This window comes from Misgurnus anguillicaudatus, chromosome 11 (assembly GCF_027580225.2).
Source record: "Misgurnus anguillicaudatus chromosome 11, ASM2758022v2, whole genome shotgun sequence".
In the NCBI taxonomy this organism is placed as follows: Eukaryota; Metazoa; Chordata; class Actinopteri; order Cypriniformes; family Cobitidae; genus Misgurnus; species Misgurnus anguillicaudatus.
In genome coordinates, this window is record NC_073347.2 from 12,416,990 (window position 1) to 12,444,465 (window position 27,476).

Genomic DNA, 27,476 nt, shown 5'->3' on the forward strand with positions numbered 1-27,476 from the left:
CAGCATACAAGTTTAGTTGGATATAAAAGTGAGCAAATGACAGAATTCTTATTTTTTGCTGAACTTTTCTATTAAAATTCTAAATGAAAACTGACAACCCAGTGCAAGGCGATTTGTCAAATCTTTTGCCTGTGGTCTCACTGAGGGAAATTTTTTGCAGACAAGTGATGTCTTGAATTCACCATCAATGTGTTGTGGGTGGAACGAAGATAAAAGAGGCACCATACACGCTTTAGATTTTCGCAAGTAACAACCATATTTAAATCCGGAAGCGAATCCCCTCAATGATCATTCCATGTCTGTATGGACTAAGAATCACTCCCGAAAATGCGTTGATTGACACAGAGGTAACAATAACAACGTTCTGCTGTTTTGCATGTTTACCATTCACTGCATTTAACAAATTATATTACGCCATTATGTTCTGCAATTTAAATAAACCACTTTCTTGGCATTGTGTGTTGTACGCGTTTGTGACCACTCTCTTGCAGTAGGGGTGTGACGAGATCTCTCGCGAGATTAAATGTGTTTCGCGAGATTACATGTGTCTCGCAAGATTTCTTGTGGAGGTGCTGGCCATTTCTCAAATTAAAGACTGCATCTTTCAGAGGTTGCATTTTTAAACTGCATTTACTTCATCACTGTCTTATTAGAGACTATTAACAATTATAAAGTTTACTAATTATTTAGTTAATCGCAAATTGTTGTAATATGCTCATGACTTGCGAATGTAATGCTCAGTTAATGATCTGAAATAAACCTTGATGACGTATGCAGCCTGCATATGCGACCTCCGGAGGATGCAGCTTTCTGTTTGAACCTTTTACAGTGCATGCATTATATTTGTCTTTTACTGCGTTTGCTTTTTTGTTAAGGTTTCCAATAATGTTCGTTTGGGAGCTTGTGTGAAGTCTGAGACGCGTTGTGTTTGTCTGTTGATCAGTGTCAGATGTGAAGTCTCAGCAGATTAAACCCTCACACATCAGTTTACATGATTTAATGTCTGCATTCTTGCTTAAAAACTGACAGTGGCTGTATCATTTCTAGTGTAAAGAAATGGACATATATTAAATATTAATATGGATTTAACCATTGTTTGACTAAAAATAAGCGTTTCTCTCCGTCTAAAGTGAAAGTGAAAGTGAAGACAGCGTCCGCGAGACAAGTCCTCTATCGCCCCCTGCAGGCATTTGTTATAATACATACATAATGCTTTTTATTTATAGGCCACAAAATGTTGTTAATGTAACTTGATTTTAATACTTTATTTAAACCAATTATTATTGCAAAATTAAAATAATTTTAAATGCTACTGCTCACTTGGGTCTATTTTTATTACCCCAAAATAACAAATTACTTCATTATCAGTTAGCAAAATAATTGTTAGGGTTGATTAGTTAAAACATTTAAAAATAATGTGATTTCAGTTTCTTATTCATATATTTTATCATTGAGGGTTTCTTAAAAAGTGTAAAAATATTGTCTTGTCTCGTTCTCGTGAACCCAATCTCGTGTTTCATCTCGTCTCGTGGATTAGTGTCTCGTCACACCCCTATCTTGCAGTGTTGCCATGTCTATTTCATTTTTGGGCTTATTTACCACAGGGTTCCCACGGGTCCTTGAAATCCTTGAAAGTTTGTGAATACAGGGGGAAAAAATTCAAGGCCCTGGGAAGTTTTTGAAAATATACATACAAAGATACAGGGCATTAAAAGTGCATGCAAGTTTTCTGAAAAAAAATCCATATTATTCCCTGTATAGTGTAGGATAATATCATACAAATTCTAGACTTTTTAAGCACACGTGCTAACCTGTTCACTGTAATACTTATATCTTCTGTATGCGAATGTTGATTCATACCAAAATGCTTTTTTGCATAGTTGTGTTTGACACATGAAAATGTCTCGGGTTACGTATGTAACGGTTGTTTCCTGAGAAGGGAACGAGATGCTGCGTCTCCCTTGCCATACTTCCTGCATCCCTGTAACGCCATCTTTGGCAATATTTCAGATAGCGATATAATTCCTGGCACCCTGTTTTTGTCTTAAAGGCGGAGTGCACAATGTTTGAAAAACGCTTTGGTAAAGGAGACGGGCCGACTACCAAAACACACTTATAGCCAATCAGCAGTAAGGAGCGTGTCTACTAACCGACATCCTTGCCGGGTTGCCTATGCGTGGGGCGGGTCTTTTAAAAGAAGGTCCAGATTCTATTGGGGTAGGGACGTGTTTGTTTAGGTGATTTCAAATATCAACATTGGCTTTCAAACATTGTGCACTCCGCCTTTAAGCCTCATCATTGGTTGAATTTGATATACACATATACCTCTTTTCCAATACAGACATTAGACAGCTAAAATGACTAATGATCAGCTAAAATGCTTATGACATTAATTTTTATGCAAACAAACACACATGTAAACACTATGGCAAAACATCACCTCTCAAAAACAATACAAAAAACCAACTACCGTAGTCATGTCCACTTATCGTGCGTTAAAGCAATATAGTCGTTATCCCGACAGGCCTGCTCTGATCTAACAATTTCTTACAGAGTTAAACAAGACAGGGCTGTGATTTAACAGTGGCAGCTTAAAAAGATTACATACAACATTGGTTACCTGCACATATGTCAGGTGACTGCAGTATAGAAAATGGGAACTTTTCTGTACAATTATGTCAATGTGTATATGTCTTATGAATCTTGGATATACCTCTTCTCTCCCATGATCTGGTTCATTTCTAAATCCGGTTATGACAGCAGTGCTGGGTGCTATGATGAGCTTCTAATATTCTACATAGACTTTGACTCTAGAGTTACAGCCTGGAGTCTTGGCAGCTAAAACTTTCACCGCTGCTGTCCTCACCGTCGAGAAACGCGTGCAAATGACACACGGGTTCTCACCCTCCGAGCTGGCTGCCGTGGTGCTTCTCATCTGACCTCTTGTACCATGTGACTCTAAGCGCTAATGGATCATCTGCCGATGACTCTTACAACTCATTTAAGCTGCTAATGATCACAACTGGTTCAGAATGTATGGAATGAACCAATGTTTTTATAGGTAGGTTTTGCCTTTCCTTCGCAACACGTGTGAACCTAGCAGCACATTTTTCCAACATTTGTGCGTGTGGACGATGTAATCATCCGTTAAAAATCTATCTAAAGACAAGTGGGGCATTTTTGAGTGATTCCGAACTGATGGGTACTCCCTAAGGTAACTCAAAATTTGATGAAGGGTGAAAGCAGCAATTGCAGGCGGAGGGAGTGGGAGGTTGCTTTTCATCGCTTCAGTACACACACCGGGCTTTTAGGGGGCCACTTCACTCAACGCTCTGGGTGCACAGCTCTCTCTAGTGGCCAAGCACCACCCTCCCCTGAGTTTCTGCTGATAATCCTCCTCTTGTGACAGGAGTCACTTTTCAGGGCACTGTTACTTTTAGCTGAACTGATCTGCGATTCAGGAGTAGATCTGAAAGGACTTTCCAGTGAAGACGGAGTGTTTTGTTGCACGGCCGTGTTGAGAGAAGCCATTTATAATGAAGTTACCACATAGCACCTGTCTGCACCTGTTGCACTGAAATTAAAGGGATATTTCAAAAAAAAAAAAAAAAATACAATTCTGTCATCATTTATTTACCCTCATGTTGTTTTAAACCTGTTTGGTTTTTTTTATTCTGTTAAACACACAAGAAAATATTTTGGTAATGGTAAGCAGACAGTACCATTGAATTACACAGTAGGAAAAACAAATATGGAAGTCAATGGGTTCCATCAACTGGGTGTGCTCACCATCATTTATTAAAATATCTTCTTTTGTATTCAAGAGAAGAAAGACATTTTCACTGGTTTAGAACAACATGAGGGTGAGGAAATGATGACAGAATTTGATTATTGGGTGAACTATCCCTTTAAGCATCATTATTAAAGGGCACCTAGTTCATTGCTAAAAACAATGTTATTTTGTCTATTTGGTAAAATACAATCTGTTTGTGTGGTTTATATTTAAAAAACACATTATTTCCCACATACCCTACATTTTTGAAGCTCCAGATTTCACAAACGCACGGATTTGAAAAGCTCTGTGTCCCTGATTGGCCAGCTAATCTGTACGTTGTGATTGGCCTGAATACCTCTGACATCAGCCGGAATTGTGGCGCTCCTTACCATGTTTGACAGATTCGCTCACAATGCAATGCTAACAGGAGTTAATTTACAGGCTGTGAGTCCAAGCGGGAGGAATTATGATGATGTTGTTCTTGTCTACATCACCAATCCCAGGAAGTAAACTGTTGCCTACAATCCATGTGTTTGTTGTAGTCCAAGAAAAGAGATTTACATTGAAGACGATAACTTGCATCATCGTTTACTTTGGTGTTTGTACCTTTTGCATATGATATCCCTAACAAGTACTAATGTAAAAACGTGAATCGGACGATAGGTGCTCTTTAAAGTATTGCATTTTGGCAAGTAACTCATCCTAGAGCATTTGTGTCACAAACACTAATTTTTTCTCATACTGTGTGCCCTAGTGTCCACCTACAACACAACATTGTGGCAAGTTTTGCACAAGACCAGACCACTGACGTTTTCTTTTGGAAATGTTAAAATCTAGTGCATTTATGTGAATAACAGGCAGGTGCAACATTATATATTAGTACTGGGTTGTAGTTTTCCAAACATTGTCATTTCATTGTTATATTCTTAATGGGAGCAGTCTGTACTTTTTCCCTTAGATCACAACATCTTTTTTTAGAACCTGAACAACAAAGCAAGAAAATGTAGGCCAACACCAGGGAAGCTCTCCTTTAAGGGATGCCTCTATTTTGTGTCCCACTTATGACATTTTGGGTGATCGGCATACATTCACAGACATGCCATAGCCTTATAGTAAGGAGTCCTGAAATGTACATGTAGTAGCATTGATAATAGGGAAACGAGATATGGCTTAATGAATTGTTCATTTAGTAAGATCAGGAAATGGTTTACTTTAGGAGCTGGTCAGAATGAATGGTAGGTTTTCTATATAAGGCTCTTAGGCTGAGCTGTATCAACCTGGAAAAGCCTTATGACACTATTTTGTGAAAGGGCAGAGAAATACACGGCCAGTTTGCTAAGAAGCCACAGAAATAAACATCCTGGCACTGCAATGCAGGGATAAATAATCCACCCGTTTCATTCTAGTGCAGCGTCCCTACGCTTTGAAATCTCCCACACATCAGCAGCCTGTTCTGGAGAGAGAGAGAGAGAGAGAGAGAGAGAGAGAGAGAGAGACTGACTGACTGGTCATGTTTGTCAAGTATTGTGACACATGCCTGCGTCTGATATGTCAAACTTTAATATTATATCACTAATAATGCATTACAGCTGATGCATAATACAGAAGCTATACAGCTAAAATATGACCTATTACGAATATTAGACTAACTATTATGTCTGATATCTTGATAATGTGTTATCACTGTCACATGCAACATCTCTCTCCAGCAAGTAAGACTGTGCAATATATTGAATGCTGCATATATTGATATTTTTGTGTTTGCTGTGGATTTTGGCTTTGCAATACTTGACTCAATGTCAGAAATTTCAGTGTGTCTCGGAGTAAATGTTTAAAGTAACATTAGAGCTTCCTTAAATCACTCAATGCCCTTTTAAGGCAAATACAGTATAAAAGTATCTAGATTGTATTTGTCATGTAGACTTTTTAAATTAATCTTTATTAATAGATTTCTACATTTACAATAATAGTTAACTCTTCCAAACTACAAAATAACACAAATGTAACTATGGGTATTGTGTTGTAAATTCTAAAATCCAGAATTAATCTAATATACATTCAACGGTATTTCATGAATTCTGACTTATTAACACAGTTTAAGAGTTGTTTTTCTCATGCTAAGTGTTAAAAAAAGCAGTTGGACGTGTTACAGAGTATTTCTGTGTCGAATGCATTTCGCCAGGGTTCGTACAAGTTTCGAAAGATTTTTTTTGATTATGGGTCCAGCTGACATTTCAGGGGTACGCTATTCGTATCACTTCTTTTTATGGGCACTTCCCCCCGGAAACCACGCCCACACGTCAATCAGTGGGAGAGCTGAGGAACCGAGGATGGCAAGTTACAGTCAGCTCGTTTACATGCACACCAATACTGCGATTATTTCCAATAATGCGAGTAAGGACTTAATCGCAGTAAGATGTTTACATGACTGGAGCTAGCTCTTCACTCCGGTTTACATGCAGTTTTTATTTTTGGATTATTCACACATAGCCCAATGCAGAGCACACATGATGAACTCACAAACATGGTCCACTGTTTTACTTACGTTAAATGACAAACACGTTGTTATGGATGCATTTCATTATCCGGTGCCGTGATGAAGATATAAATATGACAGGGCCTTTAACTCTTTCACCGCCTGCGTTTTTTAAAAAAGTTGCCAGCCAGCGCCAGCGTTCTTCATGATTTTCACAAAAGTTTAATCCCTTCCAGAAAATGTTCTTCTTCAAATATATAAACATACAATATACCAAATGAAAGAACAGACCCTCTGCTTTCAAACAAAAAAAAAAACGTTTCATCCTACCTTGAGTAGTTCTTTTGTAATCAGCTTTTGAATATGGGTAGGTTTCTGCAAAAACACCACATTTTGAGCAAAAAGCAGAGATAATTCCATTTTTGTGACGGATTTTTACATAGAGATCCCATTCAGAGCGATCTTTAAAACAGACACGGACATGCAGCAGCTTGTCATAGGGCAATACTTCCGGTTTTAAAAAGTTGCGGAAGGGCGCCACCTGGTGGATAATAGCGGTATTGCGGAAAGACGGAAAATCTCGTCATTGGCGGGGAAGCGTTTTCTCTTAATTGACGAGATATCTTGTAAATGGCGGGGAAAGAGTTAAAGGGCGTTCACATTAAAACGATATAAAAGTATAATTTAAAAAATCTTTTATATTAAAGATAATAGCAGAGTTCACACAACAACTATAACGATAGCGATTTTGGCACATGATGAACGATAAACCATTAACAGCCAATCAAATCTATTTTAACTTGAAGTGCACGCGCACTTAAATGCAGTAAAGCTCATTCATTCCTGAGGTCTATAACACAAAATTACCTCAGGTATACAGTGCTGATGCAGTTTCTGTGAAATTCACTACTTAATGCTTTTTCTACCACACTACGCCAAAAGGTAAGATATTATTACACACTAGTACATTCATTGTTTAGTTACGCCAAACGCAGCGAGTTGAGGACATCTGCTGGTTTCCCGCTGTGTAAATGCAACAAGAACAGCATACATTCAGTGACATGTAAACAATTGCAAAAAAGTTTTTATTTCAAGAAATATCCAATATTAGGTAATGCCGCGCTCGTTGAGCGAATTAGCATGAAGTTATCATTATGATGTGGTCACTAATAGATTTATCGTTATAATGTCCTTAATGGTTTAATACACTGATGTCGTGTTATTTGAGCTATTTCTGAATGAAGACAGACTGCTGACAGCGAGTCGTGTTGGCAGAATTCATGTAAAACTTCCTAATGTCAAGTTTAAAACGAATTTGTGCTTAAGGTGCGTGACTAAAACACACGTGCACTTCAGTTAGTGCGGTATAAATGCGATTAAAGCGTTTACATGGACGCATGCTGTGATTAAAAACGACGTACGCCACCTCTTTTAATGCGATTATACTTACTGCGATTATGAGCTTAATCGCATAATTTTTATCGAATTATTACGTTTACATGAGGTAAAGTATAATCGCAGTATTGACAAAATCCCATTATAATCGCATTATTGGTGTGCATGTAAACGAGCTCAGTGTTTGTTTGTTCAACGCTGAATTTCATTGAAAACTCCCAGCCGGGTCATGAGTTGCATGCAGTAAATAAGACATCTGTGTTATGTTGGAAATAGGCACGTAAGTGCATATTAAATAAACAACACGAACATGAATCATCCAGTCAGTGTTGTATAAAGTGTTGACTTGGACTCGCTCCTCCTGCAGCTAATAACACCTCCTTTTAATTTTTATTGTACATAATCGGAAAGAATCTGTAAAGCTAATCTGTCTTTTATAAATCTGATAAAATGAAAGAATCTTCGGAAATATGAAAGGACGTAATACTACTCTATAGGTACTTCAGATTAACATCAGATACGCAGAAACAGCGTGTGGTGTATTTTAGTATCATTAATTTATTTAGCCATTGCCTAGAATTTGTAAAAATGTACTATGTAGCATTTTATCAACCAGCTTTTTGAGGTATCAGCTTGAGATGCTATGTAAACAGTATCGAAATAGTTAACTGTAATACCCGCTACCCATTCATCCAACACCCAGAGGGCGCCATCGCCTGATTACTGACTTTGCTCTTCCTCTCTCTCCACTTCCTGTTGATATCTGTTAAAAGCCCAAGGTTAATGCCAAAATGTCGCGAAGTATTGCCAGCTTATCCCTGTCTCTACCAAGCGTTTTCTATAGCCATTGTTTGTTTGCCACGTGTATGATTCATTGCCTGTTTTTGACCTTGTATTTTGGATTACGTTTCGGAACTGTTTGCTATTTGGATTTCCTGCCTGTTATTGAACCTCTGCCTGTATATTGGATTACGATTCTCTGCTCTGCCCTTATCTGTACCTCTGCTACTAATAAATCTCTGCATATGGATTCAACTACTCCACCGAGTCAGTCTACATTACAGAATACTTCGCCTGATCAGAATCCAGCGGAGATGTCGCAACTACAGGCCGCATTCGCTTACCAGAATGAGATGATCACGGAGTTTCAAACCCAGCTCACGTCACTCCGAGCCGCAAACGACCATCTTACCCGGTATATCCAATCTCTTCCCTCCACTCGACATGAGGCGGTAAGATTTTCTTTACCGGATAAATTTGATGGTACTGCAGAGAAATGTAAGGGGTTTATTCGCCAATGCTCCATATATTTTGATAATCAGCCCGAAGCCTTTGTACGTGATACTACCAAGTGTTCATTTGTGATGTCTCTGTTTACGGGGAAGGCGTTAGAATGGGCCTCTGCGGTTTGGGATCAGGACGAGATGCTACGCACATCATTTGCGTATTTCTGCAAACAAATCCGCGAAGTTTTTGAATATCCGGCTGGGGGACGTGATGTGTCTATGCAGTTGGTAGAGTTATGTCAAAACAATCGCACTGTTGCAGAGTATGCTGTCGATTTCCGCACGATTGCAGCGCAAAGCGGATGGAACGAGACAGCGTTAAAACCAATGTTTAAGCGTGGGTTGCACCCGAAGATTCAGGCAGAGATTGCATGCAAAGATATGGACATGGATTTACATGAACTCATCTCTATGGCCATCCGCATTGATAATCTGCTTCGTAATACCCCATTGAGCCCGTTTGCTACCTCAACCTCAGCTATGAATTCGTCTGAAAACATGGAACCCATGCAGATAGGATTCACCAAACCGTCAATGGAGGAACGAGAAAGACGACGAGTGTACAAACTTTGTTTTTATTGTGGTCAGGCTGGACACCAATGTCGTTTCTGCCCCAATAAACCTACATCAAGTAAAGTGAGTATTCATTGCACTAATTTGCTTAACAAATGCTTTACTCTCATGCTGACTCTCACTTACTTCAAGTATGCCCAATGTGTTTCAGCGTTAATCGATTCTGGATCAGCTTTAAATCTGCTTCACCATGAATTAGTGCATAAGCTCCACATACCCGTCATTCCCTGTATACCACCTATAAACATCACTGCCATCAACAGTCAACCCATTGGAAAGGGCATTACACATCAAACAGTTCCCATTTCAGTCAAAATTGGTCTGTTCCATACCGAAAATATATCCTTTTATGTAACTAATACACCTCAACACCCAGTGGTTCTAGGAAATCCTTGGCTTGCAACCCATGATCCTCAAATCTCTTGGAACTCCAGGGAACTTACGAAATGGTCACCATACTGCCAAACTCATTGTTTACAAGGTCAACTACATTATCCATGTTTAACTACTAGTATTGAAAGCCCTCTAACCAATGAATCAGTGAATATTCCCACAGAGTACCTGGAACTAAAGGAAGTCTTCAGCAAATCCAAGGCCACCAAGTTACCACCACATCGCCCCTGGGATTGCGCTATAGATCTCTTACCCAACTCTTCACCACCTAAAAGTAAGGTCTACCCTTTAACTATACCAGAAACACAGGCAATGGAACAGTACATTGAGGAGGCTCTCGAATCTGGTTTCATTCAACCATCTAAATCACCAGCAGCATCTGGATTTTTTTTTGTAGAAAAGAAAGATGGAGGCCTTCGTCCTTGCATTGATTATCGTGGTCTGAACTCTGTGACGATCAAGAACAGGTACCCGCTTCCATTAGTTCCATCAGCATTGGAACAATTACGAGAAGCTACCATTTTCACTAAACTTGACCTACGCAGTGCATACAATTTGATCAGGATCAGAGAAGGTGATGAGTGGAAGACTGCTTTTGTGACCACTAGAGGGCACTATGAATACTCTGTGATGCCGTATGGCCTTTCTAATGCACCTTCGGTATTCCAGTCATTTATTAATGAAATTTTCAGAGACATTCTCAACCACTATGTTATAGCTTACATTGATGACATTCTAATTTTTTCAAAGACACGTGAGCTGCACATTCAACATGTGAAGGAGGTTTTATCACGTTTACTGGCAAATCAGTTATATGTCAAGGCTGAAAAGTGTGAATTTCATGTGGCCAGCACTAATTTTCTAGGCTACAAGATCAGTCACCAGGGAGTGGAGATGGATATCAAGAAGGTTGAGGCGGTTACAGAGTGGCCACATCCAGTTACAGTCAAGGAGCTACAGAGATTTCTGGGATTCGCCAACTTTTATAGAAGATTCATCAGGAATTACAGTTCCATTGCAGCCCCACTCACTTCCTTACTTAAGGGTAACCCTAAAAGGATACTGTGGACACCACAAGCTCAGTCTGCCTTTGACACTTTAAAGACCAGTTTCACTACGGCTCCCATTCTGAAACACCCAGACCCTGAACAACCATTCATTGTGGAGGTAGACGCTTCGGACGTGGGCATTGGAGCAGTATTGTCCCAGAGACATGGTAATCCAGGTAAAATGTACCCATGTGCTTTCTTCTCTAGAAAACTAACAACGGCAGAGAGGAACTATGATGTGGGAAACAAGGAACTGCTATCGATTAAGGAAGCGTTATCTGAATGGAGACATTGGTTGGAAGGAGCCCGCCATACATTTCAGGTGATCACAGACCACAAGAACTTGGAATACATTAAGAGTGCTAAACGTTTAAATCAGAGACAGGCTAGATGGTCACTTTTTTTTTCAAGATTTCAGTTTACAGTCACGTATCGTCCTGGAACCAAGAATGGGAAAGCGGATGCACTGTCAAGAAGATATGAGTCAGAAGAAAATTTCAGCTGTCAAGGGCCAATTATACCATCATCAGTGATCGTGGCACCAATTCGTTGGGATATCATGGAAGAAATTCATAGAGAACTACTAACTGACCCATCACCACCAGAATGCCCCACAACACGCCAATACGTTCCTGAAAATCTTCGTCAACGCATCTTGCAGTGGACACACACATCCCTGAGCTCTGGACACCCTGGTATTCAGCGAACAGAGGAACTGGTGCGTAACAAATTTTGGTGGCCAAGTTTGTCTAATGATGTGTCTATGTATGTAAAGTCTTGCAGTGTATGTGCCCGATCCAAAACGCCACGAAAACTTCCAGCTGGCCTCCTGGAACCTCTACCTATTCCACAACGACCCTGGTCGCATCTGTCAATAGATTTTGTCACTGATCTTCCCAGATCTGAAGGAAATACCACGATTCTGGTAATTTGTGACCGATTTTCTAAATCATGTCGTCTGGTTCCATTAAAGGGATTACCAACGGCTATGGAGACTGCCCAAGCATTATTTCACCACGTGTTTCGTGTGTACGGGATACCGGAAGATATAGTGTCTGATAGGGGCTCACAATTTACATCTCGTGTATGGAAAGCTTTTTGCAAACAGCTAGATATCAATGTAAGCCTAACATCAGGTTATCATCCTCAAGCAAACGGTCAAGTGGAGAGACTGAACCAAGAATTAGGACGCTACCTCAGATCATACTGTAGCCAGGAACAAGAACGTTGGGCTGAATTTCTCCCTTGGGCTGAGTATGCTAGAAATTCATTAACTCACTCATCTACAGGTCTCACCCCCTTCCAGTGTGTTCTAGGATACCAACCTCCCATGTTCCCTTGGTCTGGTGAGCCCTCTGAAGTTCCTGCGGTGGACGATTGGGTCAGAAGAAGCGAAAGGGTGTGGGACAGCGCTCATGTGAGACTACAGAGGGCGATCAGAGCCCAGAAGATTCAGGCAGATCGCAGGAGGCGTCCCCACCCCAACTACCAACCTGGTCAAAGAGTTTGGCTATCTACTAAAGATCTACGGTTGCGGCTACCCAGCAGAAAACTTAGTCCACGGTATGTAGGCCCATTTCGTATTCTAAGACAAATAAATCCAGTGACATATAGGTTGGAGCTTCCTGCTCATTATCGTATCTCTCCTTCCTTCCATGTATCACTACTGAAACCTGCTCAACCTGCTCCTGGTACTACCTCTGAGGAGAGGGAACCCCCCCCGCCACTGGATGTTGATGGAGCTCCGGCTTACCTGGTTAAGGATATCATGGATTCCAGACGGCGGGGGGGCCGGCTACAATACCTAGTGGACTGGGAGGGCTACGGTCCTGAAGAAAGATCCTGGGTAGCTGCCAAGGACATTCTGGATCCGTCTTTGACCCGAGACTTCCACCATGCACATCCCGATCGTCCAGCACCACGACCAAGGGGGCGTCCACGAAGAACACCAGGAGGTGTTCTTAAGGGGGGGGATTCTGTAATACCCGCTACCCATTCATCCAACACCCAGAGGGCGCCATCGCCTGATTACTGACTTTGCTCTTCCTCTCTCTCCACTTCCTGTTGATATCTGTTAAAAGCCCAAGGTTAATGCCAAAATGTCGCGAAGTATTGCCAGCTTATCCCTGTCTCTACCAAGCGTTTTCTATAGCCATTGTTTGTTTGCCACGTGTATGATTCATTGCCTGTTTTTGACCCTGTATTTTGGATTACGTTTTGGAACTGTTTGCTATTTGGATTTCCTGCCTGTTATTGAACCTCTGCCTGTATATTGGATTACGATTCTCTGCTCTGCCCTTATCTGTACCTCTGCTACTAATAAATCTCTGCATATGGATTCAACTACTCCACCGAGTCAGTCTACATTACATTAACATCTATTCGGGTTGCTTTTTCTTCATTTTTAAATTACCATATTTTTCGGACTAAGTCACTCCGGAGGATAAGTCGCATCAATCAAAAATGTGTCATGAAGACGAAAAAACATATATAAGTCGCAATGGACTACATGTTTCATTTATTAATTATTTTTTTTCACAAAATCCAAGTCGAAGAACAGATATTTAATCTGGAAAGGCAAGTTATTCAACCAAACAATAGCACACAGAACAGCAGGCTGAATAGATGTCCGTACATTAATGTAACATTATCAGTTATTTATACGATACACAATAGCATACAGAATATACCTGGAAGGCTGAAAATGCTAAATAAACAGAACAAGCCAACACACATCAAGTTCGCAAACTTGTCATTTCACATCACTGAATTAATTGAATTACATAAATACAGGAGCAGCATATAGCGGACTCTCGCGGCTGTAGACGGTAATGATGTATCTTGGTTCATATATGTCAAAATGTATTCATACTTACAAGTCGTGCCTGACTATAAGTCGCAGGACCAGTCAAACTATGAAAAAAAGTCTTACTAATAGTCCAGAAAATATGGTAATATGTTGGCACAATAATTTATATATATATATATATATATATATATATATATATATATATATATATAAATTATTGTGGTAGGGTTGGGCATACATATAATTCATATATATATATATATATATATATATATATATATATATATATATATATATATATATATATATATATATATATATATATATATATATATATATATATATATATATACAGTATATATATATATACAGTATATATATATACAGTATATATATATACAGTATATATATATACAGTATATATATATACAGTATATATATATATATATATATATATATATATATATATATATATATATATATATATATATATATATATATATATATATATATATATATATATATATATATGAATTATATGTATGCCCAACCCTACCACAAATTAGAGCAATGAAAGGCCCTTGAAGCTCTGCTGTATGTCTCTGCTAAGGAGGCCACATTGTCAATGTCATTTATTCACAAAGGGATGAAGGTTTTAGACTGTGCCAGTCTGACTCTGCAGCTTTTCACAGTAATGGGGTCTTATCACTAAAAGAAAAATCTTGATGGCTTCCATAGCTATTTGCATACAGCACGGTTTTTATTGTGGGGCTTAATCAATAAATAGATAAGAAATGCCATTTGCCAGCCTTGCAATTTTTATGTTCTGCTGTGTATGTGGGAGACTCCCGTTGCAAGTGCATTTGTTCATATGCCATTATAATTTGGTAGAACCGAATGGAAAATTCAACATGGTTCTTTGAAGATTAGCTCATTCCAGGGGCGTTGCTAGACATAAAGCTCTACTGGGGCACAGGCCCCCTATTTTTTTCAGACTTTTTTGAAAGCCAGCTGTGTGCAACACTTGCAATTTTCTTGGCTTAACCCACTATTCCTACATTGCAAAAAGTTCTGGGAAAGATAAACATGTAGCCTATTTAAAAATATTTTAGTATCATCTTCTTATACTTAACATTATTAACATGTTTGGTAGCATAAATGTTTGGAAATAATGGCAGCAGAGAAAATATTTTATTTTCAAATTTGCATTTAACATTATACAATGATTACAATGATTAATAACTTTTTACAAGAACATTTTTACAATAACACTATTTCAAGAAACAAGTCATTTTATGACGGCTACTAAAATAATATCTCAGTCATAGTACTGCTAACTGTTTATAAATATTGTAAATATTAATTTCATATCTAAAAATACAGAACAATACATATGTTGATTTTCTCAGCAACAATGCATTTTAATAGACTTGATAGAGGGTTTCCTGAGATTTTTCCTCTTATGTTTAGACCAGACTGGGTAAGGATGTAGTCCTCCCTTAAACTCATCATCTCTCCTTTCTGCTTCGTTTCCTTTTCCCTGCTTTGGACAAAACATTCATGTCTATATAGGCTACACGCGGCAATAGTGATTGAGTCAAAATAAGATTATTATTATTATTATATAGAAAAATACTTTAGTTATGTCGTGTTTTTATAAGCGATTTCAATCGCGTGGCGCCACCTGGACTTTGTATGCGTCTGTGCGCCGCTTTTACAAGCGTGACTAACATAACTGCATAATATAACACACTGCATTGTAACAAACATAACTACATTGCATATAGATCCATTTTTGCCGTGATTATCTTTGTAAATGAATACACTAGATAACTGATCAAATTTAAACTTGAGATTTACACTGGGGCACAAAAGATTTACACTGGGGCACGTGCCCCAGTAAAAGGGGTGTAGCGACGCCCCTGGCTCATTCCTTTTGTTTGCTACGACTATTGTTGCAAACATCGACTGCAGCTTCCCTGCTTAGAGATTTTAGTTCCACATTTTCATTAAGAGGATAAAAACACAGGGGCATTGCTTTGTGTGTTTTCCTCTTTTAGAAGAGCACACAGAGAGCACCTCAGGGAGGAATTAAAGCAGAAAGGTTATTTTTAGAGTCCTGACTGAAGTTTTAGCTGTCGAATGCCCTTGCAAGTGCTAAATCACTCTTATTTTAGCAACGGTGCCTTGGCCTAAATCAGTCGCTGTTGTATTAACCTAGACCTGCTGTGTGCCGTCCCATCGCCCTCCAGGCTCCAGCAGTGGTTCCTTACCCAGAGTTCCTCACTGAGAATACAACCTGCTCACCCGTGCAAGCTATCACCCTCTTTTATATTCCTTAGTTCACCTTAGTTGTTATACACTGTATAATGTGCAGTGATATTTAGAAACAATGGGGTTAACAGGATTTGTAATGGGATGTTTGACCCTATTAGCACGTGGGGCAATAATGGCAGGGGATTTTTTGAGCATAAGCATTCATTTCTTTAAAAAAATGGTGGAAATGGGAAAAAACACTCCGGTGGACATGGGGGCTTACTGTGAGCTGACCTGAGAGCAGCCCAGATGTATTTAAGGGTCTGAAAGGTCTTCTTGTGACATGCTGGAGGACAACATTCAGGCCCTAAGATGGTCTATAGCAGTGGTTCTCAAACTTTTTCAGCGTGCGGCCCCCTTTGTGTAAGGTGCATTCCTTCGCGCCCCCCCCCCCCAAAGAAAATTTATGACAAAAAACTGTTCTAAAACTTCACATTTTAATTAAACAAAACCTTAAATTATACAAAGTAGTGCTGCCTTATTATTTTTTTTAGGTTTAATTTCACAGAATTCATGATAAATTAATGTATTTTATAAAAATGTTAAAAAACTGGGGCCCCCCTTGCACCATCTCGCGGCCCCCCTGGGGGCCCCGGACCCCAGTTTGAGAACCACTGGTCTATAGAGAAGAGTGTTACCGATTTCAGAGCATGAATATTTTTTCTCTGGTTGCCACGTGTCAGGAGATCTCATGTAATTGCACAGTGTAAAGTGACATTGAGTCCAAGGATCAGGTGTTTGTGTGTTTCACACAGTATTCACGTGTTGATGACAGGTTTTTTGTGACGCAGCTAATTGTAACATAATACAAACCTGTTATTGACCATTATGGGATAAAATAAGTATATCATTAAAAATGTTCTGGTTAAATAAAATGATTTTGTATTTCCATTTAAATACTGGTTGCTAAATAACTTCCTACATGAGATCAATGATAATGTCATTAAAGATGCAGCACCACATTAACCTCAGCTCAAACTCTTATGGCTTGAAATGAAATGAAACCTTTTAACTTAATTGAATCATTTAGTGGTTGTTTTAACCATCTCAGTTCTATTGAATGGACCAGCACTAGCTATATATATATATATATATATATATATATATTAGGGCTGTCAATAGATTAAAAAAATTAATCTAGATTAATCGCATGATTTCATGAGTTAACTGCGATTAATCGCAAATTAATCGCACATTTTTATCCATTCTAAATTTACCCTAATTTAACACTTTTCAGGTTTTTAATATTCTAATCATATATACATATATAGATGCAAATGTATGTTAACAACAGCCTGTTTACATTTTAACAGAATCACCAGCCATTGTTTTGTATATGAATTTTCCTTTCAGAAGATTTTTCTTTCTCCATTTTTGTTTGCTGCTGCATCATTTGTGACATGTGCTGGCAAGTTGAGTCGGAATTAGCAAATTTTAAAAAAATAGTTGTTCATATTTTGACATTCTCTATTAAAACATAGAACAATGCATGATTTGTTGAAATATAACAAAATATGACAGAACTACACGTGTTTGAAGTTGAAAGAGTCAAATTACCACAAACATTTCCACATCCATACATTATATTACCACATCAATACCTTAAAATCACTGGTAAAACTAATAGATTTAGCACACACAAAGCAAAAACATCATCAATGTATGTTCAACTTTTTTTCCTTTTGTTTGATTGACATTGAGACAGACTGCTTAAAATCTAAGTGATCTAATATAATGTTACACATCAGATAGTTTTACCCAACAGTTAACCAAACATTTACTTAAAACATAACAGATTATAGAGCTTACCTGCGTGAATTCTTATCAAAACAGATATTTGTAAAACTGTAATTTTGTGTTGATGTCTATATATCCGGGTCGCGCACTCGCGCGTCTGTGTGCACGCGCTTCAGATATCAGTCAGTCAGCGTGAGGGGATCGCTTTTGAGTCTTGTCGCTCTTAATAACTCTTTAACATTAATCAGGTACCGAACTTTATCTCTCTTAATGACTATTTTAACATCAAGCAAGTCCCGCAGTCTATTTTCTAAGTCATGCATAAAAGCGAAACCAAAATGAATTGAGACGCATCTTTGTATTAGATTAAGCATTAGCCGGAGGACGGTAACGTTACACCTCTCAGACGTATAAATAAAGATCGTATCAGATGTCCAACGAGCATTTAGAGCATTGGATTTGGTAGACAATTTGCTTAATGTTCTTATTTCTATGAAAACCTTTTACTCATTTAGAGAGAGTCACATTTGTCTGCGTCTCTGTTCATTCAACTATGGGCTGGACCAGGGTCAAACAGAAATTGCGCGTTGCGTTAATCTCCGTTAATAAAATTAGTGGCGTTAAAATGAATTTGCGTTAACGCGTTATTAACGCGTTAATTTTGACAGCCCTAATATATATATATATATATATTTTAATTCAACAATTGAAGGTGGCTTGTGCTCAGAGCCGATCCTAGACTTCTGGGGGCCCTAAGCAACTTTGTGAGGGGGCCCTGTCAGCGCGTTCATAACAACCTGCTCACTGTTTCTACTTAAATGTAGCTATAAACAAAATCTTAACCAAAACATGTTATATTATCTTAGCTGTATGTATGGACATTACTGTGACACTCATCAGAATATTTCCTAATTATAACATTGACATGTGTTTTTGGTGTAAATCCAAAATAGCGGTCAGAAAAACTATAACAAACAACTCAACAGATTTTCCAATTTGCTTAAAAACTAAGGCATGATCGATATATAGTTTACTTTAGAGGTAGCCATACAAAAATACAACACTTATTCTCCAAATATGCAAACTTTGAACATAATGTGCATTGTTTTAACCCCCTGGGTTCATTTACTTAAAAATACAAACATGTACATACATTTATCTTACATATTATTATAGCACAGTTTGTGAATACAGTGTTATGTGATATTAGCCATAAATGTGTTTTAAAGCAACTGAAAAAAGACCAAACGTGAGAGCATGTCAGAACCTCTGACAGTGTCCCAAAAGGGTCGGACCCCAGAGGGTTAAAATGCCAGCAGGAGTCACAGAACTGCTTGCTTGCTTGCTTGCATAAATAAATGTGTTTATATCTTTATTTCTGCAAGATTTTGATTATTGATGCATACAAGCATTTCTAACAAAACACACTGGACTAATATTGAATCTGGAGATTTGGTCTGAGTGTAATAAATCCATTGCATGGTTCCTCAAGACTAAATAAGAATTTAAAACATTGAAATATTCTAAATCTTTTTACTTCACCTTCATGTATTTTTGCTCCAGACCAATAGCTTAAAACCATACCCATATATCAAGATGCATGTCGATAACTGACAACTGGAATTAAAGTATTGTGAGATCAGACAGCTTGTTAAGTTTTCGAATGGCTCTTGCAGCACAATGATGTCACTCGCCAATTGGTCTGTGCAAGTTAAGTTAAAAGGATAGTTCACTTTGAAATTAAATTCTGATATGTTTTAGCTTACATCAGGGGCATCCAAGATGTAGGTGTCTTGGTTTCCACGGTAGTTTCACTTTTGATGTTTTTAGGTCAAACCGTTGTTGTCCGTCAGTCATACAATGCAGGTCTATGGTCACTTACTAAACGTTACCTCAAAGAGCATGCACAGAGAAGTCCAAATTAAACAACCGTCCATCGTAAGTACACATTGATGGCCTAAGACACGAAACGAGCGGTTTGTGTGAGAAAACGAACACTATTTATATTGTTTTTGCCTCTTGTACACAACCATGTTTGTGCTTAGTCTGCGCATGCGCCGGAAGTGATCTCTCGCGCCTGTACGTCACTCATTGTTTACACAGAACAGAGAGTGTATGTAAGACAGCTAATAGACATTGTACTAATTTGCGCTCATCCGGGATGTTTAAACCGACGTAAAAGAAAACAATTACATATGCTTGCGCGAACTCATCCAGGAGATCACTTCCGGCGCAAGCGCAGACTAAGCACAGACGTGGTTGTGTACAAGAGGCAAAAACAATATAAATAGTGTTCGTTTTCTCACACAAACCGCTCGTTTCGTGTCTTAGGCCATCAATGTGTACTTACGATGGACAGTTGTTCAATTTGGACTTCTCTGACCATAGACCTGCATTATATGACTGACAGACAACAACGGTTTGACCTAAAAACATCAAAGTGAAACTAAGGCGGAAACCAAGACACCTACATCTTGGATGCCCTTGAGGTAAGCTAAAACATATCAGAATTTAATTTCAAAGTGAAATATTGCTTTAAGAGCAAGTTAAGTAAAGAGCAAGGAGCCCCCCTAGCGGTTCAGGGCCCTACACAGCTTGCGTTCCCTGCGTATAGGGAGGATCGGCTCCTGAATTATATAAAGTCTGTTGTCCTGATGTGGTGGTTTTCTCCTACTGAAAATGAAGAGTTTCGTAGCAAAACTAGATAAATCCATTTTTTAACATTGTCAAAACATGTTTATTATTATGTTATGATGTTATTATTTTGTTTTATGGTGCTACTTAGCTGTATTTTTTAAGTTATGAAGGTTTAAATCAAAACAAACCAGCTGCAGTTGCATTGATATTAATTGGAATGCACAACCTAAAAACGAGATTTCTGAACAATTAAAAAAAACAGTGGTTATCTCGTTTTGCAACGAAACTCTTCAAATATATAAATGTTTCTCAGTATGAAGCCTTTATGTAGAGTCACTGTAAAACGTGTTGGATCAAATTACTTCCATTGGTACATTAATTTACAAGAAAACATGCAATCTAAATTCTGCTGGGTTATTTTTAACCCAATGCTGGGTAAATATTGGACAGAATAAATCAACATATATACATAAACACATCAGTTATATTCCTTTCACTTGCTTACCTGTTATTTACATGGTGCTCCTATTTTTAGTGATTAACATAAATTAACTTTTATTTTCTTTCCCATAGTCCTATAGAGTCATGTCAGAATTTCTACAAAGACTTCACTTTACAGATTGACATGGCATTCAACGTGTTCTTCTTACTCTACTTTGGACTACGGGTACGTGCATATTTAACTTTCACATTTCACTTTTTAATTGTTTACTGTAACAAATGCTTCCTTGATTTGTAATAACAACAACCATTATCCATTTTTCTTTCTTCTCTCAGTTCATAGCAGCCAACGACAAGCTGTGGTTCTGGTTGGAGGTGAACTCAGTGGTGGACTTCTTCACCGTACCGCCCGTCTTTGTGTCGGTGTATCTGAACAGGAGCTGGCTAGGTAAGCCTCCTCACCTGATCTCCTTTCAATCTCTTCACTCCAGGGATGCAGTTAACACTGGTGTTCATTCACAAGAACAGCTGCAGTCTGAAGGTAGATGAGATAAAGGCCAAACCGAGGATGAGACAAGGGCAAATGTTTGAACAGGAGATTTCATGATTATTGCGCCAAGCCGGTACAGTCGGTTGTCAGTTGCTGTTTCAGGGAATCCCAAGAATAGCTATGAAATGTCACTGCTGGAAATCTCGACAAATGGCATATGTGACAGTAGGGCTTAAGTGAAGAAGAGCTGGAGGGAGCGTTGGTTAGAGCTGATTCTGGATCTGTTCTGTTGGCATGGGGCTTTAATTGTAGAGGAATAGAAGTGCTGTCATTAGTAGAACTGAACAGTGTTCAGTGGCATAATGGTGTGCTGGTGTTTATAACAGGCTTTTATGGATGGATGCAGTGACCAATGTCACAGTATTAATAAATAATACAATATAGTTCAGAATTCAACCCAAAAATATGGACCATTTTAAAACTTGATGGACAGAAATTAAAGTTATTTAAAAAAAAGGATAATCATACAACCATGAGGGTTACAGCACATCTATTAAATTCTACATTAATATGGCAAATTGCAACATTGTAAACATCCTACATTAACACCGTGACTGTGATTTTGACATAAAAACATAGGGTACATGTTTAAGCCTAATCATAATGATTTTCCATTACTTTGTGTTTGTGTCAAAGCTGGGGTGACAAACATGGTGTTTGTTCTTGTTCTTTTGTAAATCTGCTGTTTGCATATCCTGCTGGTAAACAAGAGGTAGGATAGCCAGCTCTCGTTCAAAGAAACTGCAGTCTACACACACACACACACACACACACACACACACACACACACACACACACACACACACACACACACACACACTCCAGGTATTGTTACAGTACACCATCTGTGTCATTAATGCTTTCAGAAAAACCTGTGAAAGTAATGTTGTCCTTCTATAAACAAACAAAATGACTTTGGTTAATAATTAAGCACTTTGGTAGCCAGCTTTGGAGAACGTCTGCTGTGATGCTGCTTAAATAATGCATTATAAAAGCACACATTCATCAAAAAAATAGTTTAATCGTATCCCCCTAAATTTGTAAATCAAGTGAAAAATGAATTGTCAGCCTAATAACAGCTGTTCCCTTTCAGTCGGTCACTACGACGTCACGTCGTGACCGACGAATTGGGAACCGCTTCGCGGGTGACCTATCTGCTTCGAGAAACCTCCAAAACGCCAATGAACCCGGCATGCAGACAACTGCATCCGCCGGCGCCGCACAGCTATTTAATGAGCGGCAGGTGCAGCCATCAAATCAGCCTTTTAGCTTCGAAAGCTGGCAGACTGACTGCTCACGAGAAGCTACTCTCTACTCTTTGGAGAACTCTGCGTGTTCGATTTGGTTGGGCAAAGGCATTTCAGGGGAGGCTCGCGGGTGTTCCACCTCTCTTTTTAATTTTTTGACTTTTTTCTCATTCTTAGTTGAGTGTGTGCATAGCCGTTCCCCTGTGTGCTTCATCAGCATCAGCACATTAAAAGAGTATTTCCTCTAAAAGAGTATTGCGGTGTTCTGCGTCTTTTTAAAGACAGCATTTCACTTGCACTGAGACGGGAGCGTCTTTTTAAAGATGTCTTTCTGTCCGTGTTTCTGGATGCGGCAAATGTATGGGTCCCCGGGTGGCCACGATCGTTTTCTCTCGTGCGCAAGAGTGCATGCTGAGGCTGCGATCGTGGAGGGTTCATACTCCTAAGAGAGCATGAACCTCTTGGATGGCGGAGACGGGTTTCGTACCTCCGGGAACGTTACCCCCGTTTTTCCGTTGCGGAGCCCCGTTAAAGGTGCGGTGGCAAAACTCCGGAAATCTTATCTCCGTATAAACGGTGCTGAATCGGTTAGCTGGTTCGTCCAGTGACTCTCAGCACCCCCATCCACAGCCAGAGGTGCCGTAAGAGACGGGTGGCGCGTGTTCTACGCGCTCTCGTCCTCTTTCAGTCCTCACGAGGATTCTATGTCTGTCACAGCATCGGAGAGGGGGTCGTCTATTCGGTCGCCGACTCGGACCCACTCCCACCTTCGGGTTGGGTAGGGGCTTCCGTGCTCGACCCCGAGTGGCGGCCATGTACGCTCGGGAGCGCGGAGACGGTCTGCGTGGAGCGGAGAGCTCCTCCCCCACCGCACCGTCCCGCCTAGATGATTGGCACTTCAGGACTGCAAGAACAGCCCCGACCTTCTGTGCCTTTCTTCCCGGGGTGCATGTTGGTTGACACGGTCGTGGAAAACTCGTTTTCCTCCCGGAACCGATCGTTCAGCCATCACCTCTCACCTCTCCTGACGGCGGGGCCGCTAAGGTTGCTGCTCCAAGAGACCAGCCTCCCTCCCCTCACAGACCCACGGGCTTGTGAGAGGCGGCCTCTGCCGTGCGCGCCATGGCGTGATGCAGGTCCGCCAGGCTAAGGCACTGAAGGATCTGCAGAGGTGAGGGTCCGGCAACTAAAGAATCCTGTGTGGCTCTGACCTGGCGCTACGTGCGACTGGGTTCACCCCACAGGCCGCCGGACGTGCTATGCCCACCCCCGGTGGTCCAGGAACGCCATCTCTGGTTGCGTCTTGCGGGCATTAAGTAGGTCGTTAATAATCGTCCTAAATGGTCCATTTTAGACCAGCCATTTTGGCGACGTGGCTGAGAGTGTCCAACAATGATCGGCCGCTTTAGAGCAGACTGAGGCATCATGCCACGTCGGAGCCTATAGCTGCCCCCTCCGTTACGTCAGTATATTGGTCTGCTTTTCGCCGAGGGCGTCCTGCTACGGCTTTTTTGTTCCTTCATCCCGGCAGCTCTGAGGAACCTGTCGTAAGCAGTACACCCGCCCACTCAGCCCGCTACAGAGGTGGAAAATGAAACTTAGCGGCTCTGAGTCGGGCGATCTGAAGATTGGGAGGATCGCTCTTCAGGAGATGGTGAAAGCATCATTCTCCCCCCCACCCCGGAGGAGGGCCGGGTGGGGAATCCTTGGTTTCGTTTTGTGTTCCGCCGACTTCAATCGGCACCCACTAACCTTAAAGAGCGAATTCCTCTTCTTTCTCCAGATTACCGGAGGCATATAGGAGTTTCGGACGGGCTCAAAACCCTAAGTTCTCCTCTTCCTCTTTCGCCAGCGGATGTATCGAGCGGGACATCTACAAAGGAGCCTTTGCTCAGCATCCATCAGCGGTTTCGGGTGAGTGTTTCATTACACACAACATCTCACAATGCGGCCAAAGAGCACGCGTCGTTGAGTTCCCCGTCTCCGCTCGCCACGGGTACACACATCGTGCAGTTAATTTCCTCTCCCTTGGTATCTGGGGGCCTGGGAAGAGCTTCCCAGCCCGTCGCGTTGGCTTTTATGCACGATCCGTCTCGGTTACGCATTCAATTTGCCCGGCTACCTTACAAATATTCAGGCATTCGCTTCACCACGGTGAAGGCTGTCGATGCGCACGTACTGCGTGCGGAGATTGCTGTCCTATTGGCGAAAGGACGCGATCCAGCCGGTCCCTCCAGCCGAGATAAATTCGGGGCTTTACAGCCCTTCATTGTACCCAAGAAGAGTGGCGGGTTGCGTCCGATCCTAGATCTGCGCGTACTGAATCGAGAATTCGCAGAATTCACATTCACAGAATGCTGTTCAAAATGTTTACGCAGAGGAGCATATTTTAATGCATCCGCCCATAGGATTGGTTCGCAGCCTTCAACCTGAAGGACTCGTACTTTCATGTCTCCATACTCCCCCAACACAGGCCGTTTCTCCGCTTTGTGTTCGAGGGGAGGGCATATCAGTACAAAGTCTCACAGTTCGGGCTTTCTCTCTCTCTCTCTCTCTCTCTCTCCCTGTGTCTTCATGAAAGTTGCGGATGGCGCACTGCAGCACCTGAGAGAGAGAGTGGTGTTTGCGTTTTGGCGTATTGGCTCATAATAGCTCAGTTTCGTCAGATGCTGTGCACACACATAGATCGTGTACTTAAACACCTCGCTCGTCTCGGTCTTCAGGCCAACTGGGGAAAGAGTAAACTTTGCCCCGTGCAGAGAATCTCTTTTCTCGGAAAGTAACGGGATTTGGTCGATTTAACAACACGTCTCATATAAGCGCGTGTTCAGTCAATTCTGGCTTGCCTCAAAATTTAAAGGCAGGGTTGCGGTTCCACTGAAATAATTTTAGAAACTTCTGGGGCATATGACAGCAGCCGCGGCCGTGACACCGCTCGGGCTGCTCCATATGAGACCGCTTCAGTGTTGGCTTTATGACCGAGTCCCGAGGAGAGCGTGGCTCACCGGCTTTCCCAGTATTATAATTACATCGAGATGCCGTCACACTTTCACCCCGTGGTCAGACCCAGCGTTTCTCAGGGTGCGGGTGCCACTGAGAGGTCTCCAGGCATGCTATTGTTGGCAAAGATGCCTCTACCACGGGGTGGGCAGCCACGTACGGCGGGCTCGTCGCTTCGGGGGTCTGTTCGACATTCCAGCGACATTAGCATAAATTGCCTCGAGCTGTGCACTGTATATCTTGCGCTCGTCCGTTTCGTCAACGTGATTTGATGCTTAAGATGTAGTGCGCACCGACAACACTGCGGCTGTATAGCGTATATCTATCGCCAAGGCGGTCTGCGCTCTCGTCACCTGTCGCATCTCGCCCGTCTCTCCTCCTCTGGAGTCAGAAGTATCTGAGGTCTCTTCGTGCCATTCACATGTCGGGGTCGCTGAACACAGCGGCAGTCGCGCTCTCACGAGCAGCGCTCTCCGGCGAGTGGCGACTCCACCCCCGGTCGGTTCAGCTGATTTGGAAATGTTTCGGCAGAGCGCAGTTAGATCTGTTTGCTTCTTCAGAAACAACCCATTTTCGCCTATTTTATTCATTATCCGAAGGAACACTCGGCGTGGATGCACTGGCACACAGCTGGCCGCGGGGTTTTCCCCAGTAAGCTTTATTGCGCAGACACTGTGCAAAGTCAGGGAGGACGAGGAGCGCATTCTATTAGTTGCGCCGTACCGGACAACTAGGAATTGGTTTTACAGAGTTCACTCTCCTCGCGACAGTCCCTCCCTGGCTGACTCCTTGGCACATTATGGCACCCTCGCCCCGATCTGTGGAACCCCCATGTGTGGTCTTTGGACGGGGCGCGGAGGTTTTAGGTGGTTTACCCCAGGCGGTATCTAACACCATCGCTGCAGCGCGAGCACCGTCTATGAGACAGGCATATACGCTGAAATGGAACCTGTTTGTTGTTTGGTGTACCTCTCAGCGAGAGGACCCCCGAGAATGCTCGATCAGTATTGTGCTTTCATATCTCCAGCACCGCCTGGAGAAGAGGCTGTCACCATCTACTATTAAAGTAGATATCGCGGCAATATCCGCGCATCACGCACCTATAGGTAGATCTGTGGGTCAGCACGATCTGGTCATTAGGTTTTTAACAGGGGCACGGAGGCTGAATCCTTCGCGCCTCCCTCTATTCCTCCTTGGGACTTGTCCATGGGGCTGAAAGTTCAGCACTGCCCTTTCGAGCCTCTGCTGACGGTGAGCGTCAAGTTTCTCACTATGAAAACTTTGACGCTCCTCGCATTGGCTTCTATTAAAAGGATAGGGGATTTTCATGCATTTTCGGTCAACGATTCGTGCCTTCAGTTCGGGCCGGCTGAATCCAGCGTTAAACTGAGACCCCGGCCGGGCTACGTGCCTAAAGTTCCCACCACTCCCTTTAGAGATTGGGTGGTGGACTTTTCAAGCGCTGCCTTCGGAGGCAGACCCAGCTATGGCTTTGTTATGTTCTGTACGTGCACTACGTGTGTATGTGGATCGCACTCAAAGCTTTCGGACCTCAGAACAGCTCTTTGTCTGATACGGTGGTCAGCAGAAAGGGAAAGCTGTCACTAAACAGAGGATGTCTCATTGGATTGTAGACACAATCGCCCTGAAATATGAGAAACAGGGCATTCCTTGCCCTTTTTGTTTGAGAGCCCATTCAACCAGAAGCGTGGCTTCATCTTGGGCTTTGGCTCGTGGTTCCTCGCTTTCAGATATTTGTAGAGCTGCTGGCTGGGTGACACCTAATACGTTC

The 27,476-nt window shown here is 41.2% G+C and overlaps 1 protein-coding gene across 21 annotated transcripts in view; it reads left to right on the forward strand.

The window, feature by feature from the left end:
• The window catches only part of kcnma1a (potassium large conductance calcium-activated channel, subfamily M, alpha member 1a), a 263,693-nt gene that overhangs the window by 124,606 nt on the left and 111,611 nt on the right, over nt 1–27,476 (forward strand). For all 21 annotated transcript variants that reach the window (XM_055170797.2, XM_055170791.2, XM_055170796.2 and 18 more), the window contains exons 4-5: nt 21,020–21,113; nt 21,224–21,335. In XM_055170797.2, coding sequence (XP_055026772.1) covers nt 21,020–21,113; nt 21,224–21,335 — 206 coding nt within the window. The remainder of the gene's footprint in view (nt 1–21,019; nt 21,114–21,223; nt 21,336–27,476) is intronic.